A 19,175-nucleotide genomic window follows, 5' to 3' on the forward strand; every position below is an offset into this window, starting at 1 on the left:
CTCTCTCAGCATGAAGGAGCAGTTTTGTCCTCTATTCTCATTTGACTGGTGCACTCTCTGCTGCAGCTGTAAGCAGTGGAGTAACACGTGCTTCAAAGCACAGTAAAGTGACACTGAGATGCACAAACGAATGAATTCTGTTTAAATTATACAGAGAAATGACCTGTTCAAAAAACATATATTTTTACAGTGCAAATTGGGATACCCTCCTCATGGGGTCTCGATCCACTTATTTGGTGCGCAGGTTTCGAACATCAGCACTCTAGGGTTCTTGGGTTTGTATAAAGGGCCCATATCCCATATTTTTTGGATTTTACTAAGGTCTACTTATGATGTTTGTGTGTGTGTTTTTATACATCATTTTTAAGTGTTACATGACAATTTTCCAACTTCTTCTTATCAGTTAGAATTATATTATACTAATATATGTAAATGAACTTTGTGATTGGTTGGCCTGCAGTGTGCTTCATTTAAAAAGCCGTCCAAGCTAAAACGTTCCTTATAACTTCAGTATGAATGAGTGGAACTAATCTGTTACAATGGACAGGTGTATGTAAATGTTGGGGGACATCTCAAAGAAAACAAAAAAAATAAAAAATGAGCTGTTTCTGCAGCTCTCCATGTATGGACAAGGAACTGAAGAGTTTTGAAACTTTAACAGTGTTTGCATGTTTACATCAAACTTTTTCATTTCATAAAAACAAGGAAAATTCAGTTTTCCATGATGTGAGCCTTTGAATTCAGACCAAACCTGCCAAGTGTGAACATACCCTTATACAAAAAAGCTCAGTGTGATATTCTCTCTGCAGCCTTAGGCTTATATACACAAGACAATGAACAGGAAATGTGTATTGTGTGTGTTTGTTTTATTTAGAGAAGCAGGATGCTGTATCCTTTTCATTATCTTGCTTATAAGGCTTAGCAGTAGAGACAGAATGACACTGTACTCTGTGTATGCTGTGTCTGTGCGGGCTTCCATCCACAGTCCAAAGACATGCATTAAGGCCAATTGGTAATACTAAATTGCCCCTATGTGTGAATGTGTATGTCTGTGTGTCTGTCCTGTGATGGACTGGCGACCTGTTCAGGGTGTTTCTTGCCCTCTGCCCAAAGAGTGCTGGGATAGGCTCCAGCCCGACCCCCCTTTACCCCCACTTTTCTAATGGTCCATTCCTCATGAAGGTTTGACACATTGCTCCAACAGCAGTGCTATATGATTTACTGGTGTTCTGAAATATTGTCATGTAGCACATATTTATAATTAGCTCCAACATAAAACCATAATTAAACTTTATGTAAATCACAAAATGCTACCAGCCTTAAAACTATAGGTAGGCTGTTTTGATAGCCAAAATCACCTTATCACAGGATAAACTGTAATATTAAGCTGAGTCTGCATAATACAATTGAATTAAGGCTGAATTAACATTAAAACAATATAAGGTTTGAAAAACTTACCATACTATAGTAGTAAAAAGTTACTACATTATACTGCTGATATGTGTGTGCGCAGTAGGACTGCACTGCTCAATGAGTTTTAGAAATTGTTAGAACATCCCTGTTATAAAATACATTTTTTCCTGCTTTTTTTGGAGATATACAGCCATTTAAAGGGGAACTCCACCAATTTTTCATAAATTCTACATAATTAAATGGTTAAGTTGTAAACCAAATCATTCCGAGTGGTTTAATGTGAAATGCTCCATTCTAGAGAGACTTACAGAGTCAGACTTGTTCACAGTGATGGTGATAGGAACCAGACAACTAAAGAGTTTAATGCCTCTGAAAGCTCCTTCACAGAAAGTTGTTACATGAAATGGTTAGATATATGCTGCCTGATGTCTGAGACATTTTTTATGATAGTATTTATTTTAATCCATTCGTGGCAGATGGGTACACACAGGGCATTGTAAGAAAAAATAGTCCTCAAAGAAAACATATTTTTTCAGATTTATGACAATTTTACCATCATCATTACATATAAAAACACCGAAGACATGTGTAGGTTTACTGGTGGTTTTGGACAGTAAATAAAAATGCTATATTTGTGTTGTAGACATCAGGACCTCTGGTTCCTATCACCACCACTAAAGAAATCTGAGTGTGTAAGTTTCTCTACACTGAGTCATTTCACACCAAACCACTCTGAATGCATCTGTTTACATCTCAAGGACTGAATTATTCAGAAAATTGAAAAAAATTGATGGAATTCTCCTTTGAGGCCTGATATAGGAAATCTAGTCTAATATAATTTCCTTGTAAACTTCTGCAAACTAATTAACATCAATTGGTGTTGGGCAGAAATTCCTTTGTTGTGTGCATACTATGCACAAAACAGATATCATTTCAAGTGCGAAATGAGCCAAAACATTAGAGCATCACTTGCCAGAATAAAAAAAGGTGCCATGCTGTAATAATCAGGTCTTCATTCCAGGGATTAGAGTTTAGTTTTTGTGTCCTCGTAAAAACATCAACACTGCTGTGTCTAAATATGCCCTGTCACCTCATCCTGCACATGACGCTACAGACTGTCAGCTCATCTCAGAACAACACCTGACTCTCTCTTTCTGCTTGCTTATACCCTCCCTCCATCCACAGTCTCTCTCTTTCTCCCTCTCCCTCTCACTCACTCCGTCTTTCTCTCTACACACCTATCTCTCATTCCATCTCTCTCTTAGTCCCTTATACACTCTTCTTCTCTTTCTTTTTCATCGTCTCTTTGCATTCTTATACTCTCCCTCCATCAGTACACTCGCTCTCACTTGTTTTTTCTCTCTCTTTCTCTCTATCTCTCTCTGTCTCTCTCTTTCTCTCTATCTATCTTCAGTTGTGTTTAACTGTGTGAGAGGCTGTTTAACTGCATTTCTTGGAAGTATAACAATCAGTAAATAAATAAGAGCTTATTCCATTTTGAGCTGGTCTATTCGTGAGAATATTTTCCTCCATGTTTTGAATGCCCTTATCATAGGAAGTTTACCATAACACAGTATCCTTTGAAAGCCACCCATTTATGCCCCCCCCTTCCTCTACCTGTGCACATCCTGCTGACGTTTTCACCCACCTGCAGCCTGCTAGACTCTTAGCTGACCTGCCACTCTGTGTTCACTACACACACACGCACACACCTACCTGAAATCTCACTGTTAACAGGTACGTTTTGAGGTCCTTTTTGGTGTTTATACATCAGATATTCACATGCTTTATGTTGTATATATTTACTGATATTGATTTGTGTGTTTGTTTGTTTTTTTTGGGGAGGGATTTAATATACGTTGGACATCTGTGCTGTATGTCAAAATATAATATGTTTAGGTGTGTATATTTGTGTTTTTTAGAGGTTAGTAGAGATTGAATAAGATAAATCCTCTGATTATTTAGTTCTGTCAAATGTACACTATATAGAATTATTTTAGACTGCATAATCCTTGATTGTATAAGCAAGTTAATGTTAAAAAAAACATAGTAATGGATTTGTGAAGTCCTTTTATAGATATTTTAATTTATACATTTACATTCTTACACTTAACTTTTTTAAGATACATTTTAGATGCTAAAAAATGGTACCTGACCATTTAGTGCCAAAATAGTATAAACTAAAAAGGTAAATTCAGGGTGTGTTTCAGCCTTATAGTGATCTGTGGCTGTAACAGAACATTTCTCTTTACGTTATTGGTTATTGAAAACCTGAATTAAGAGTTTTCGGGAGGAGGGCCACATGCTCACAACTTCATTTAGCAGTGTCTTACAAATCCTGATTCTTTCAGTCTCTGGCTGTGATTTTGACCCTGCTGGCAATTAGTTCATTCTTTAGGTCTATAATAACGGATGCAACTAAATAATGTTTAACAAGAACATACAACTCAAAGTAAACAGCACACAGCCTATAGAACCAAGTGGGAAGAGGAACACAGGGAAGAAGGAAACAACATGATTTGAATCTGAGTGCAAATGTATTTCAGGTGCTTAGAATGCAATGCTTAAAGAGTAAATTTGCAAGGAAAAGCAGGTGGGCAAATGTCATATTGAGCTTTTCAGGGAACAAAAATCTCTTTATGTCACCATCTCATATTTCAGCATGTGTGCTCTGTTTCCCTTAGTGATGCATACAGTGAAAGAAGAACTGCTTTCTTCTCCTGATTGTTATAAACAGGGGCAAAACAGGCCCTACAGGGCTAATGGGCTTTTCCAAGAGAACAATGCTGACAAGACAGAGCTTCATGGCCGTCTGTTTTGGGTGGGGATTTCATGCAATGAATGCGATCTGACATAAAAATCTGCCGGTTTTGTTGCTGTGTGTATATACTCAAATTGGCCATGACTCTGCAAACTGTCCAACTCTTCAACAGTCATACAAGTTGTTCACGATTTTCTTTCAGAAATTAAGATGAGGAGGGGTTAGCCTCTCTGTGAAAGACTGCGCATTCAACAATTCAAGAATAATGTTTCTCAATGCAAAATAGCAAAGAACTTCATTGTGTACCGTACATAATATCATTAAAAGATTCAGAGAATCCAGAGAAATATCTATACGTAAGCGACAAGGCTGAAAAAACAATACTGGATGACCGTGTGATCTTCAGGATGTCAGGCAGTGCTGCCTTAAAAACAGACATTATTCTGTAGTGGAAATCACTGCATGAGCTTTCAGAAACCATTGTCTGTGAACACAATTTGTCACTGCATCCACACATGCAAAAATGTATGACATGTGTAGTAAAGAAATGGCTCAATTTGCATTGTCGACACAGCAACCCCTGGTAACCACCTGTCACCACCACTGTGAAGAAAGAGTCTGCAAATCTCTCTACAATGAACCATTTTACTTCAACACACTCTAAATGACTTTATTTAAGAATGTAATGCAGACTGCTGTATACAAAACTATACACAACTGTATATAAACAATTTTGTTCTTGCAGTGTCATTGTTAGGTTTTTGAGGTCATTGTGTGTCCCATTGTGTGTGCAGTCATGATGGCCGTTCCTACAGTTATGATGCAGCCAGTAGCGTTTCAGTCTCCAGACAGCCCAAAGACCGGCCAGTGGAGCAGCGGGATATGTGACTGCTGCGAGGACATGAGCACCTGTGAGTGTCTGTGTGTATTTGTTTGTGCGTCTGATAGGTGTGAGTACAAGACAGTTCATGAGTTTGTGTTTTTGTAATATTAATATTATTATTAATATTATTACTTTGTGTTATTTAAATGGGTTAGTCCTAAGCTTGCAATAATTCAGAAACTGGCTCGTGAGGACGTTTAATTTGGCCCGTCAGAATGGTACCGCACTCCTTCATCCAACGAGAGGACAAATATGTTTTTATACTACATATATATATATATATATATGTGTGTGTGTGTGTGTGTGTGTGTGTGTGTGTGTGTGTGTGTGTGTGTATACACATTTGATTTTGGCCAAAGTTAGTTCATACCTTATTGAATATTAGTATAATCACTGCCAACATTCCAAAATTGATGCAGTTGCCTCACCACCTTCAGATCAGTAAATCACACTGCATTTTCGTTTGTCCCATGAGGGACATTTATTCATTTATTTATTTATTTATTTATTTAAAAAAAATGCACTAATAAATGTCACTCATGACATTTTTAAGTATAATGATCACATTTGGATTTTTTTCATTTTTAATAAGACCTAATCTTTTTGTTACTTTATACAAATGCTGTGCGTTTGTATCAGTACAGGCTGTCTTGGATTCTGGTGCCCCTGCTGCTTGATGTGTAACACAAGCGAAAGATTTGGAGAGTGTTTCTGCCTCCCCCTGGTGCAAATAAGCTTTGGGGTACCCCTCACCTTTGCTATGAGGAGCTCCGTGAGAGAGAGATACCGCATTCAGGTACACAGCGCTCTGAGCTGGGAGAATGGATGCATTGTAACATCAGTTTAGCTGTATTTAAATTCATATAAACCCTAGTGGAAACATTACTTTACAAAGTCTTGATGAATTATTGATTAGTATTGAGGTATACAGTGTCATTAGAATATATGCTTTTTATTAACTTAAACAAAGTGTAAATGCTTTCCATGGCAACGCAAATAGTGAGATTGAGGTGTTTATGTATGAATTTATTTCCCAAACTAAAATTTGAAATGTTTAAAATATTTTTAAAACACCTCCCTCAATGAGTAATAAGGTTGTTGGTCCTTGACAGCAGGGCTTTCTTCTGGCAACCCCCCCAAACAACTTGTGGTTATATAGATGGTATTCATTTATAGTTTGGGAGGCATTTTGATCCCAAGACCTAACATGTCTGCAGTTTCTCAGCTGTGATCTTTGGAGATTCTTTATCCACTCAAACCACCCTCCTCGAGTGTGGGTTCAGTGTAGACGTACGTTCTCTTCCTGGCAGATGCTTAACATCTCCAGTTGTTTTAAACTTCTTAGTTATTGCCCTGAGAGTGGACATGGGCACTTTCAACTGTGTTGTTATTTTCTCTTAAATGTTAAATATGTTAAACTTAGCAGAAAAATAGAAATAGTCACTACACCTCCGAATCATCATCATCATGACCATGACCGTGGACAATCCACACCACTTCCACACCTCGAACAGACTCACCCTGATCTTACTGTAACTGTAACGTCTAGCAAATATATGCCTGCACATATAGATTGACATCTTGTACATCTTCCATCCATATCTTGTATAATCCGGAATATATGCATCTCTTTTATGTAATAAAGATAACTCCAAAATTGCATATATGGAAATGTGTACAACTGTATGTGTGTTCTTTTTTTCTTCTTATATATTTTTTGTATATTTAAGTAGTACAAGGGGGCTATGCACCTAAGATTTTCACTCACCTCCACACCTGTGTAAATGTGATGTGACAATGAATGTGATTTGATTTGAATTTGTACATTAAAATGTATAGAAAATTAACATATTTAAGTTTCCTGTACAGGATGTGTTGACTTATTTTCACTTAGAAAATCACTAAAACATGTCATTTGACCAGGGATGTTCAGACCTTTGTTTACAACTGTGTGTGTGTGTCCAGACCATCCAGACTGATTTGACTTCCGTAGATGTTGTACTGTAGTTTATATGATTCCTCTCTCCTGCTGTTTTTTCTCTTCTAAGGGCACGATGTTTAATGACTGCTGTGTGTCCACCTGCTGTGCTGTCTGTGTTTGGTGCCAGATAGCCAGAGAGCTAAAGCATCGTCAGAAGCCCCAAGTGATCGTAAACGCATCTGTGAGCCCTGCTTATCAGCCTCCACTGCCTAACACACCTCAGCAGCCTCAGTTCATGGCGGGACACTGAAGAAACTTTCCATGTTTCTGGATTTACTGAATATTTATCACTGTTGATTAATAATCAGATAATTGTGATATATAATATCAAGTTTAAAGAAGCCTATTATCACTAGCTAAAGCACTTACAGAAGCTTTTTCATGTAGCGCCTATGTATTTTTGTACTAAACTGCACTTCAGTGTCATCTGCAAACTCATTGACACTATACAATAAAGTCTGTTTTATACAAATATGAAAACTTATGTTAACATAAACATTTCTATTTTTATTTTGTAGAAACCATTTACATGTTATGCTACCTGGGTCAATGGTACATCAATGATCTATGTATCATCTGATTTAAATGAATAAATCACATACTTAAGTAATCATGCTGGTGTGAATCATTGAATGTTAACAAAGGCAGCTATATCTTGTGACAATATGAGATATAATTAAAGAACATTTCATATGTCATACTAGAGCAGTGGACATAAAATGATGAGAAATCAAAGCACTTGTAGGCTCATAATACATCATCCACAAAAGAAGCTCATGCTCTTTGTACATTCATAAAATGCTGTGCAAAAGTGAGAGACCCATTTATGTATTTAAAGTAGCCAGTAAATATGCATTTTTGATTTTTAGCAGCAGGAAAAAAAATACATTTAGCAGAAAAGTGTTGTTGTCTTCTCACAGTAGAATGAAGAACAGAAACACCTGTGGTTTTCTTCAGATCTGAAGCGAGAGTGGAGCTTGATTTTATCCTCTCTCTCAAAGATGAAACTTTAAATGCTGTTTATTTGATGGTGGTAGTTTTGATGGTCTACAGGGTTTTGCACAGTTGTCCCATTTTCTCTACACTCACTGAGCACTTCATTAGGAACACTATACTAATACGGGGTAGGGCCTCTCTTTGCTCTCAATACAGCTTAATTTCTTGGAGGCCTGGATTACACAAGATTTTGGAAAAATTTCAGGTGTGCTTTCATGCTGCGAATCTCCAGCTCTTCCATATCTCAAAGATGTTCTATTGGATTCAGACCCAGTGACTGGGAAGACAACTGAAGAACGTTGTACATTGATTTTGCTTTGTGACATGGTGCATTATCATGCTGAAAGTAGCCATTAGAAGACGGTAAATTGTGCTCATAAAGGTGTGCACATTGTTAGCAACAATACTTGAATAGGCTGTGGCATCCAAGCAATGATTGATTGGTATTAACAAATCCAAAGTGTGCCAAGAAAACACTCTCCACATCATTACACCACCTCCTACTCCTTCTTCTTACCACTGTTGTACACCTTCAATCTTGCCATGGAAGAGATTCAGGAGACTGGGGTTTGCAGAAATAATGATGGTTTTATTAAAAAGAGAACGTTCAGTATTCCTGCCTTAGTGTCACCCCAATCTGAACAGCAGCTCAGACACACAGCTTTTATGCCATGCAACTGACCCCCCACCCCCAATAGAGTTATACAGAACAGCGTGGGACATTTGAATCCTGTCGTAAATATCTTACTGTGTTCTGCCCCAGCACATCCTTCTTAGGGGGTGTTGTAAGGCCATTTGGTGTAATTGTTCAAACCACGAAAACAGAAATGGAGGTGGCTTCTTAAACCCCTCAGCATTAATACTGTTTAACAATGAATAACAATTGAAGCAAAGCAAAGTAAACAGAAAACTAGAAAATACATCAAAATTATTTCCAACACCACAAATGAACAGAGTGGTTAACTGCTTTTTTATAGTTTTTCCATCAGCTCAAACCAGTCTTGGCATTCTCATCAGCAAGGCATTTCAGTCCTTGGAGCTACTGATCACTGAGTGTTTTTCTTTACTGCACCATTCTGAGTGAACTCTAGAGACTGCTGTGTGTAAAAATCCCAGTAGATCAGCAGTTACAGAAATATTAAAACCAGCCTGTCTGGCACCAACATTAATGCCATGGTCAAAATCACTGAGATCACATATTTACCTCATTCTGATGGTTAGTGTTGCGACCAAGAGCTGTCTCTTCTGCCCAGGGTCTAGACATATATGAATATCTCTAATATGTTCTATGTTATTGCCCTAATGACTAACTGTAGTCTAACGTCTTTAAAAAGAATTAAAGGAATCATCAAAAAGAATATCAACAAAAGGTAAAAAGGAATAAAAAAGAATTAAAAGACTTCAGTCGCTGTGTTCTAGTGGAAGGAAGGAAAAGGCCTTCTCTTTATTGAGCTTTAAGTGGCAAGATGGTTCCTGGACAACCACAATGCAAATATCATCTCGAGGCATCCCTTTTATTGCCCTTTGGGGTGATGAAGTAATCACCCCACCCCTTTTTTCACAATTCCATACGTCCCCATTGTATCCCAAACCTGCACCCTTTTTGGCAACCCTTAAAACCAAACGCTCATGATGTTTGTTTTTTTTTTAACCATTCTGACCTGGTGTACCACACTGTTCCATCCTCACAGGGTCGTCTTACATAGCTTCTTTACCCGAGTTCAGGAGTTCACTTCAGCTATAATTTGTACTGTCATCTAATACAATTCCCTTTTATTAGTTTTCACTTCAGCTACAGTTTATACTGTCATCCAACAGTTCCCTTCCTTTCAGCCATAATTTGTAGCTACACTTTGTACAGTTTCTTTTTTGTGAGTTCAAGAGTTCATTGAGTTCATTCTCTTTAGAGGTTATATTTCAAATGCATGCAGTCTATTGCCTGCTCCCCAATGTTACCTTTTTTAGGAGATCTCCAAATGCTCAAGTTAGCCAATATTTAGTTTATTGATTATTAATCAAGAATGTTTCATTAAATCTTTCCATCATTAGTATGAACATCACCTGAAGCATTGATTTTATGCACTGCTGCCACATGATTTGTTGATTAGACAATTGCATAAGTGGTGTGCAATAGGTGTGCAAGTGCTCCTAATAAAGTGCTTAGTGAGTGTATGTCTTTCAGTTATTTTTGTACTTTAGTGTTGGAAACTCTTGTTTTTTTAAAGGAAGGGTGGTCTTTGACTTGTGCAGTGCTGTACTGTGTCAAACAAGCAGATTGAGAGTTGAGGTATAGTTGCTGTGTGTTGTTTTGACTTAGTACTCTTGCAAAGGATCTATAAAGAACTGCACTTATTAGCTTGAGCCTGCTAAGATCAGCTCATATCTTTCTGATGGTGTTCACTAGCTAAGAAGATCCAGTGCTGGCTTGGACATAACAAACAACACACTGCCACAGGGTCATTCATATTCATATTTTAGACTGAGCTGTGTGTCGATAGTGTCTTCAGGCATGATCTTCAGGAGAGGAAGCTTTTTTTTTCTCCACTGTTGACTGAACTTTCTAATGACCTGCAATGAACTTATGGTGGTCTGTGAGGCCTAAAGACTGTAAATATTGGTGGATGTGTGTGAGTGTTAAGAGCAGTGTGGTAACAATGTGTCAGTGTAGATCCCCTAGTGTCTTCTAGGCTAATAATAAGGCCTAATAATTTCCGGGAATCAAACTATGGATGTCTGTAATGTTGACATTTATGGTCCGAATTGAAAGCCTGGCTCTAATAGTCACTGTTCACTATTGCAATATATAATTATAAGCATCTTGTACCTACAGCCATTGTTCATTTTATCAGGTCTAATTCCCATATAAATACTATTATTTAATAATATTTATTTTTTGATCATGTCATAACTTCTTCTTCTTCCCAAGATACTCAGAATTGTGAATAAACCATTCACACATTTTTGTGTTTATAATATTTCAATCTCTATTGTATACAATGTATACGTTATTATTGAATAACCGCTTTTAATATGGCAAGTAATTCCATGTTTGCATGCAAATGTGTTCTCCATTTATAACTGCCACAATATCTCCCCCCACTGGGTAGACTCCATTTTGTACCTGCCCCATTTAACACTGGTTCACTCCAACTCCACGTTGGCTTCCCCTTCAGGAGAGTTAGCACATGGACTATGTATTGGCTCTCCATCTTAAGCTCTGCTTACTATGAACCATGCACACCTGCAGCTCCTTCCATGGACATTAACTAGCATACATACACCCCATTGTTTGGGCTTGTGCCTTGCAAAGTGTCCGTTTAAAGAGTTCTGAGCCGTGCTTTTCTTGTTTCCTTGTTCTTTGACCCTTGGTTTGTTTCCTGATTTTTGAGCTTATGGATTTGCCTTGCGTGACATTGATAATGTTAAGGGTTATATATTGTTTATAATAAAAGACGTGCTCTATATATAAATTATTACTCTTGTGTGAAGACATTAAAATCATACCTGAGATATGGTGTTCTTAATTAGACCTCGGACTTCCACGGAGTTCCACTACTTGAGAAGGCTGTTTCATAAGAGTCTTATAAATGTCACTTTATTATAAGCCCCTCGTGCCAATAGAATGTTATTTACTTCACAAATTATCTTATGTCACTATGTAAATACTGACACTGTTAACAAGCTGACCGAGGAGGAGTGAAGCAGAAAGTTCACTCAGACAGACTTCCAAGTTGCAGCGGTCCAGGGAGCTTTATGTCCTTTTTTTCCCTTTTTTCCCAGTTTTTATGAATGCATATGTGTACAATGAAATAAAATAATACATTAAAAAAAACTGCACAAAACACAAAAGAAAACAGCTGCAGTCAACCAGCTAGAAAACAGGCTATATCACAAAGACCCTGATATTCAGGACATCTGACTTGCCCCTCCAGATCCCATAACCAGACTGCCTATTTGAGCTCTTTGTACCCCTTTTAAAAAGCCAAGTCTCCCCCCGCCCCGCCCCCAGAGCCCAACCAAATTATTCACAATCAAAATCAAAAGAAAAACAAATATGAACCCAAAAACCCATAAAAACACAAAGAATATACTCAGTTAAATGCTTACAAATGATTTTCAAGTCATTTGCATTGTATGTTTGTAGTACATTACAAACATACAATGCAAGTTATTTCCCAACTTATAAGATGAATTAAATAAGTTCCTAGTCAACTACTATACAATGTCCCTACATTTTCTTAATCAATACATGACTTAACTCCAGATTCATCTTAACAGCCATGTGACCCACACTTTAACACCCCCTCACCTTTATTCCAAGTCACAAAACTATATACTGCAGATACGAGAGCACATATGTTCCAAAGAACATTCTAAGATTTTTGCCAGCAAATTCCTGTTCTCTGCCACTCCACATTCACAGTATAACAAGGCATGGAAATTCATGAGAGACACAATTAATAAACATTAAAATGAAAAAAGTTGTAAAAATAATCGTTATTTATTATTTAATTGTCATTATAATATGTCTAGGAGCACAGAGTGTGACAATCATGTCTGGATGTGCAGGATTCCGAAGAACTGCACTGACCCCCCAACACTAGAGAATTCGATGGTAGAGTAGAGGAGAAGGTGTAAAAATATTTACATGTGCAGTACCTTTCAATGCTTCAGCTGTTGACAAGAGCAGCAATACAAGAAGAGAAGAGGGCAAGAACCCATAGGCAAAAATACCTCAGCGTTTAAAGCAGTTCTTCTGGTTTGACGCGCTGCTTAGATTAAACTGCCGTACACATGATCTGTGTGGGTGTTTTTAAATCTTTATTTTATGATAGTCACAGTGATTCTGAAGCTTTTAAATGGTCCTAGCCTAGAAACTATTCAAATCTGGAGGTTAATCCAATGAAGTACCCATGAACGAGATATTTAAATATGAAGGTAATAAAGCCCAGGACCCAGAACTTCACCAGATCATCCTATGAACTGCAATCCTGAACAAGATTATAAACGTTTTATGCTTTTATTATAATGTAGTTGTTGTTTTTTTCTGTGATATTCACTCTGTAAAATTCTCTTTTCTTTTGATTTTTTTTTACCTTTTAGGAGGCATTAATAGTTTTAGTTCATTTTACTGTATTTTATCAATTTTGAAATCAGAGCACAGGCTCCAGAAATGTAAGCATTTACATGCACAATCTGGCATCCTTCTGCATTTTTTATGCACCCAACCATGATTCTCTCATCAAGGCCTAAGAAGTATCACAATTTGTTGTGATAAAATATAAAAACCAAAATATTTAGCTTTTTTTTTATTCAGATACAATTAGATTCAGTGGCAATAATCACTTTGATTTAGTTTATGTTTTAAAGCAGGTGTTTAATATATCTTTTAATAGTTTTTAGTTTTGGTTTCAGTTTACTGTAATAGCCCTCATTCTCAGAGTTCTGTGAAGCAAGCTGTTGTTATTAGAATCATTATCTCTTGGGTTTTTCCATTCAGAGTGTACAGTACAAGTTCAGGATAATTAAGTTCTAGCATGTGACATGAGGCAGGCTCTTTCAGTTTCTGCTTTGAGCCTGGATCAGTGTAAGAACAGAAGAAGCTCATGAGAAAGAACCATTATCCTGAAGCTGCCATCATCATATTACCTGGACTGTACAAGCTCACAGAGGGAAGACAGTGAGGGCTGCTACAGAATGTTCTATATTTCTAAATTCTACCTCTACCTACACTGCTTGAAACCTCACCTAATGCCCACAGATAAGCATGTGATTTTACAGCAGTAAACCTACCAGACAGGTTTTCCCTGTATTCTACTAAGCCGGATCTACTCTTTCTTTAAAAACATATAATAGCTTCCCAAAAATAAAAACAAAAAACTTCAAAATGGTAACTTTACAAGAGAAAGCAAAAACACTACTCATTTGTAATGTAAGTCAATCTCATGACATTTTTTTCTAAGAATTTTTGGACCATTTCTGTTGGTCTATTCATCATGAAATTTTGACAGGATGTAAAGTTGTGCTTCAATGATGCTGAAAAATAAAAATTGGAAAAAGTGGAGATACATAATTTTCTTTGGACAGCTTTGATGTACACTCTAAATATACAGCAATTCAGAAATCAGAATTAGTAATACTGTTAACATTCTCACACTTACTGAAAAGTGGTTGCAAGTCCTTCATATACATAAAAATATACATAAAACTAATCTTACTGTCAATTCTATTTAATAGGAGTTAGTAGGACAAAATAAATAAAATAAATAATGAAACAATATTTCTGAAGCATAGAATGAAAAGCTGATCAAAATGAGGGGGGGGGTATAAAAGGACATAAAAGTTGTAGAAATTGTCAAACATAGGCTACGAAAGGAGGACAGACATTATAATCAAAATGTTAGAGTATTTGAGACATAAAGTGTCCTATATGTGCTAAAAATTCTGTATCTACAGAAACAAGCTGCAGGGCTAATATCGCTGCTTTGCTCACGTGCCCACCTTCTGAGCTGATAGGGGATGTTTGAAGACTTAGTGTGAAACGGTGATGGGTTTATGTAACAAAATCAGACTTTGAGGTAAGAAAGTAAAATTTTACATCTGGATTATAGCTTGGTCAGCACTCATTAATGGAGGTTTAATGTTCTAACAGATATGGTCTAAATCAGCAGATTCTCTAGTTTAATCTGATGTGTAAAATGTACAAATGTAAAAGTCGTGACCAGGACGAGGCGGGTTGTAACTGAACAGGTCCACTGACATTTCTAACATGACGTAAGCTGTAACTGTCAAAAAAAACCGTATATATAGAGGGTTGTAAGATATAGCATAAATAACAACTACGTTGTAGAGGCTGAGACAAGAAGTGTTTACATGAGCCTATTCAACCTATGCCAGGTTAGTCCCACTATAGCTATAAGTTATAAGAAGTGTTTCAGTCCAGACTGCTTTTTCAATGAGGCATACTACAGGACAGCCAATCAGGACAGAGATCATTTACATTTATCAGTCTTAAAGGCACAGGAACAAAAACAGCATTTTCAAATAGGGATAGAGGATGGAAAATGGTTGTGTATGAATTAACAATGACTGGTTTTGGTACATAAAGACACATACATGTTGTAAGGAGACTCAGAGGAAAGGATAAAAAGAAAAAATGTAAATGACCCTTAATTCACTATTAGACTGGTTTTACTCTTCCAGTCCTTCCTCTGTAGTTGCATAGCTCAGTGTCTAGCTCCTCGGCCAGATTCAGCTTTTTATTAGCAGAACAGCACCACTCCATTAGACTTCAGCCTCAGAGGCAGTGGCCCGTTTATCTGCCGTGCATATAGTCTGACTTGTCTGGAATTTGCGGCTACTATGTGAATGAATGGCTGCTGTGCAGCTGCTCGCTGAGGATAATGAACCTGGGAAAGCCCCAGGCTTGCCACTGAGGCCACATCGGTTGGAGCACTCCTTTATGAGTTCAGCTGGGAGTCAATTCTACTTCTGTGCTGTGGTCAGGTTCCTATGGCTGGTTAAGATTGTACAGTAGGAACCTGGAAGTCTCAGTTGTGAAGTTTATCTCACACACTATAAATACATTATTACCATATAATCATATCAGTGCAGAGCAAAAAGTAAAGAACTTTTTCAGAAGGGCACCTGAAATACTTGAGAAGGCAGAAAAACAAAGTAAGAACATTGCTGATCATTGTGCAACAGACACACAATGTTTTGACTGGGGTATTGGCACAACAGTCTCTTATCTTATATTGGATTCTTTGAATACTTTGGCTGTAGGTCAGAACTCCCTATGCAGACATCCTCACTTGTTTTATGTAAACCTACAGTGCATAGACCTATTAACTACTGAAACAGGTGGTTTTCTATTTTGACAAAAGAAAATCCAACAGCTTTACAAAATTCAGTTTATTAAAGTTAATACAGAGTGTTAGCCTTCATTAGCTATTTCTCACATTTCAGGGCATTCCTGCCTATACTTCATATGTGTAACACATGAACGGTCAACAAATGCATGGTACTTTATCACAATATTACACAGTATATCTCAGGATAACAATAATGCTATGAATACTAGTTTAAATACTTTAAGATAAGCATACTTGTATATAGAGAGGGGGTAAACCTCTGGCTCAGTGTTTAGAAAAATACAATTAGCTGGTTCCAGTCAAAAATGCTACTCAATGTTTTGTTCAGTCCATTATTTACAAAGAGCTTTAAAGGGCCAGTGTGCCATAACAAATTCCCTTTTTTAAAATAAAACAGTTTGAAGTAGCATGCAAACACTGTTAAAGTTTCTAAATATAACATTCACCCCACGGTTCATGCATATGAAAATAGCTTGAATTTGTGGTTTCTGTGATTTCACTAAAACTGTGATATCACAAAAAGCACATTTACACTCATCCACCTATTCAGCCGACAACACTTCAGCCCTGCCTATTCACACTGAAGTTGTCACACTGAAGATCAGATAAAACTTACATATATTAGACTTAATTGCACAGTAATAAAAACAGTTTGTTTAATTCTAATGGATTATGGAGTTTGGAAAATGGTCATGGAAAAATGAAACTGATTGTTTTTGGTATATAAACCTTCACACATATTTTAAGTGGTCCTAAGAAGAAAAAAAGACATGGAATTTTAAGTAACAGAGTCAAAAAAGTGAATCAGAAATCAAAATATTAACAAGAACAGGCAAAGTTTCAAAGTGGAAACCTGCTTATTTTCTCACTCTGCGAAATGAAGAAACTGTCATTTTTGCTGATTCAACAGCAGCCTTTCTTTTTCAGACACTAATAATAACCACAAAAGCACAGCTTGGTGAACTCATGTTTAGATCAGTGCAAACAGCTGGATTCTTTCCCAACAGCTACTCAAACAGAGTCTCGTCAGACTCAAGTGGCTCTTGACTAAGAGGTCCTCCATTCTGATAGCTTCTCATGCCTGTTTCCATCACCGCTGACCTGAAGTTTACATCCACGCCCATTTCTCGTGAAGGGGGAATGTTCCGCTTCTCAAACAGAACCTCAAAACTGTCCTGTGATTCGCCAGGTTCCCTCAAAATCAGCAACTCGTACCTGCCGAATCGGAGCAGGGCCTTATCCTCAAGATCGGCTCGCTCAAGGTATCCCAGTTCACACCCGTTGGCCACAACCTTGCCTTTCTGACTAATGTTCTGGACAGTGAAGCGCATGTCTGCACTACCAGCCTTGCGATATGCCTGGAAAGAAATCTGCTTTCTGGAGACACGAGCGTCGTTCAGGACGAAAGTGCAGGTCTGTCCGTCTCGCCCCAACCTGACGGAGTCTTCGGCGCTCCTCTTGTGAAGGCGATTCAGGGGCAAGAGGTTGTACAGAGGCTGGGTGGCTTGCTCAGGATGATAGAGATAAATGTGGAGACATGTGAGTGTCTCCTCTGTCGTCATTGTTTGAGACACATTCATAGTTGTTGCTTTTAGGACTCTCACTTAAGTCAACTTTTCTTACAGATTATTACCTACAAAACAGAAACAAAAAAGTGCTTTAAGATCATATATGAACATCCCACAAGCCATATCACTTTGCTGTTGTTTAACACTATTTTGGTCCTTCCCTACAAAAGAGAAACCCAAGAACATTTGCTTTTAAAACACATATGACTACACCATGAACTATGTTGTCATTGTTTAAGACAACTGCTCATTGCTTTGTTTAGAAAACAGAAGCCTGAAAAAGTGTCGTCATACATTATATTCATTTGCAACCACCTGACACATTTGAATCGTGCACCGTTTTTTTCAGTGTACAACACAAGTTTTATAGATTAACATTACAAGACAGTGTTAGAGGAATATTATCCAGAGAAGAAAATACTACAGATAAGACGCTTTATACAGCAGCACTAATCCTGATACATTGAGTTAACTTGTTTTTCTCTGGTTTGAGTAATCGGTTTACTACTGCAACACAAAGGCTACAAATACCAAGCATTTCGTGTGCAAACACTTGCCAGCACAGCTCTGCTCACTGTTCACGGCAGACAGAAGTTTACTACTAATGCAGTTTTAGCTTAGCATGCTACCTCACTCACACTGCACAGCCTACCTTTACAGTTTAGCACCGAAAAGCCGCACCGCTTCAGCCTCCACCTCTCTGTCAGTCAGTGTGCACCGCTCTGCTCCTCTTCAGTCTAACGGACTTCTGTTGTTTGCCTTCAGAGAGAAGCGACCAGTGAGGTTTCATCACCACATCCAGGAAGAAGAGCGGAGAAATCTGACACTCCGCCCGGAAAGTCCGGTGTTGCGCAATAGCTCGGGAAATTTCGATAAACATGATGAAACCTGGCTCAGAAGTGTGAAATAGATTCATTATCTCATTACATTAGGATAAGACGATAGCGGTATTATTATCGTTGTGTTATTGTATTATGTCCCTGTCGTAGAGTTGAGATTTTTAATATAGTGCGGTTTCGAGACGGAGCTGCCTTACAGCGATCAAAACAAGGGCACGAGGTCTCCAATCCCAATAAACTGGGTTTATGGTTGTGACCTACAGGCCTTCGCTTATCGGTGGTTCAGGCTGCGAGTTAATCTACACTGAAACACGTTCAATGAGGAAACGGTCTTACTCGTGTCCCTTTAGAAAGGATGGGTTTACTGTCAGCGGAACCGTTCACAGCCTACAGGACACGCTCGGAACCAAAAATCAGGGTGAAAGTCCTTACAGGAAAGTCTGTTCACTCAGCGGCCATCTTGGTAGCTGGTTATTTACAACCATTCAAGACCTGGACTGGATTCACAAATGGGTTTTAAGAAAGAAAATCCTCTTAAATGTGCCTCTTTTCTTAACTACATACTGAGATTGATTAATTTAATAAGATTAATTAAGTTCTTTAATTAATTAACTTCTTTTTCTTCAAAACTACTTCATATGAATTTCATATCGTTTCTTTCCTAACTCTTCTGTTGTTGTAAGAATGTGATATGCTTGAAAAAATATGTTCTTAAGTGTTTTCATGCCCTTATGACAGTCTCACCAGGGTAGGACTCTTAAATAGTAGCTTCTAACGGGTGTCACAAAAATAATTCTTAGAATGAACTAAAAAAAATCAGCAATCAAATGTAACATGATATTGATAGCCTACATCACAAC

The 19,175-nt window shown here is 37.6% G+C and overlaps 2 protein-coding genes across 2 annotated transcripts; one reads left to right on the forward strand and one right to left on the reverse strand.

The window, feature by feature from the left end:
• Positions 1 to 3,048: 3,048 nt before the first annotated feature.
• Positions 3,049 to 7,576, forward strand: ponzr6 (plac8 onzin related protein 6). The gene is made up of 4 exons (XM_036597139.1): positions 3,049 to 3,150; positions 4,969 to 5,085; positions 5,702 to 5,853; positions 7,106 to 7,576. The coding sequence occupies exons 2-4, from the start codon at positions 4,971 to 4,973 to the stop codon at positions 7,286 to 7,288; spliced, it is 450 nt and encodes a 149-aa protein (XP_036453032.1). The 5' UTR covers positions 3,049 to 3,150; positions 4,969 to 4,970; the 3' UTR covers positions 7,289 to 7,576.
• Positions 7,577 to 15,933: 8,357 nt separating this feature from the next.
• On the reverse strand, positions 15,934 to 18,290 carry tifa (TRAF interacting protein with forkhead associated domain). Its single transcript, XM_036597694.1, has 2 exons — positions 18,129 to 18,290; positions 15,934 to 17,541 (listed from the first exon to the last, which is right to left on the reverse strand). The coding sequence occupies exon 2, from the start codon at positions 17,486 to 17,488 to the stop codon at positions 16,916 to 16,918; it is 573 nt and encodes a 190-aa protein (XP_036453587.1). The 5' UTR covers positions 17,489 to 17,541; positions 18,129 to 18,290; the 3' UTR covers positions 15,934 to 16,915.
• Positions 18,291 to 19,175: the final 885 nt, after the last annotated feature.

This window comes from Colossoma macropomum, unplaced genomic scaffold (genome assembly GCF_904425465.1).
Source record: "Colossoma macropomum unplaced genomic scaffold, Colossoma_macropomum, whole genome shotgun sequence".
Taxonomy (NCBI): domain Eukaryota; kingdom Metazoa; phylum Chordata; class Actinopteri; order Characiformes; family Serrasalmidae; genus Colossoma; species Colossoma macropomum.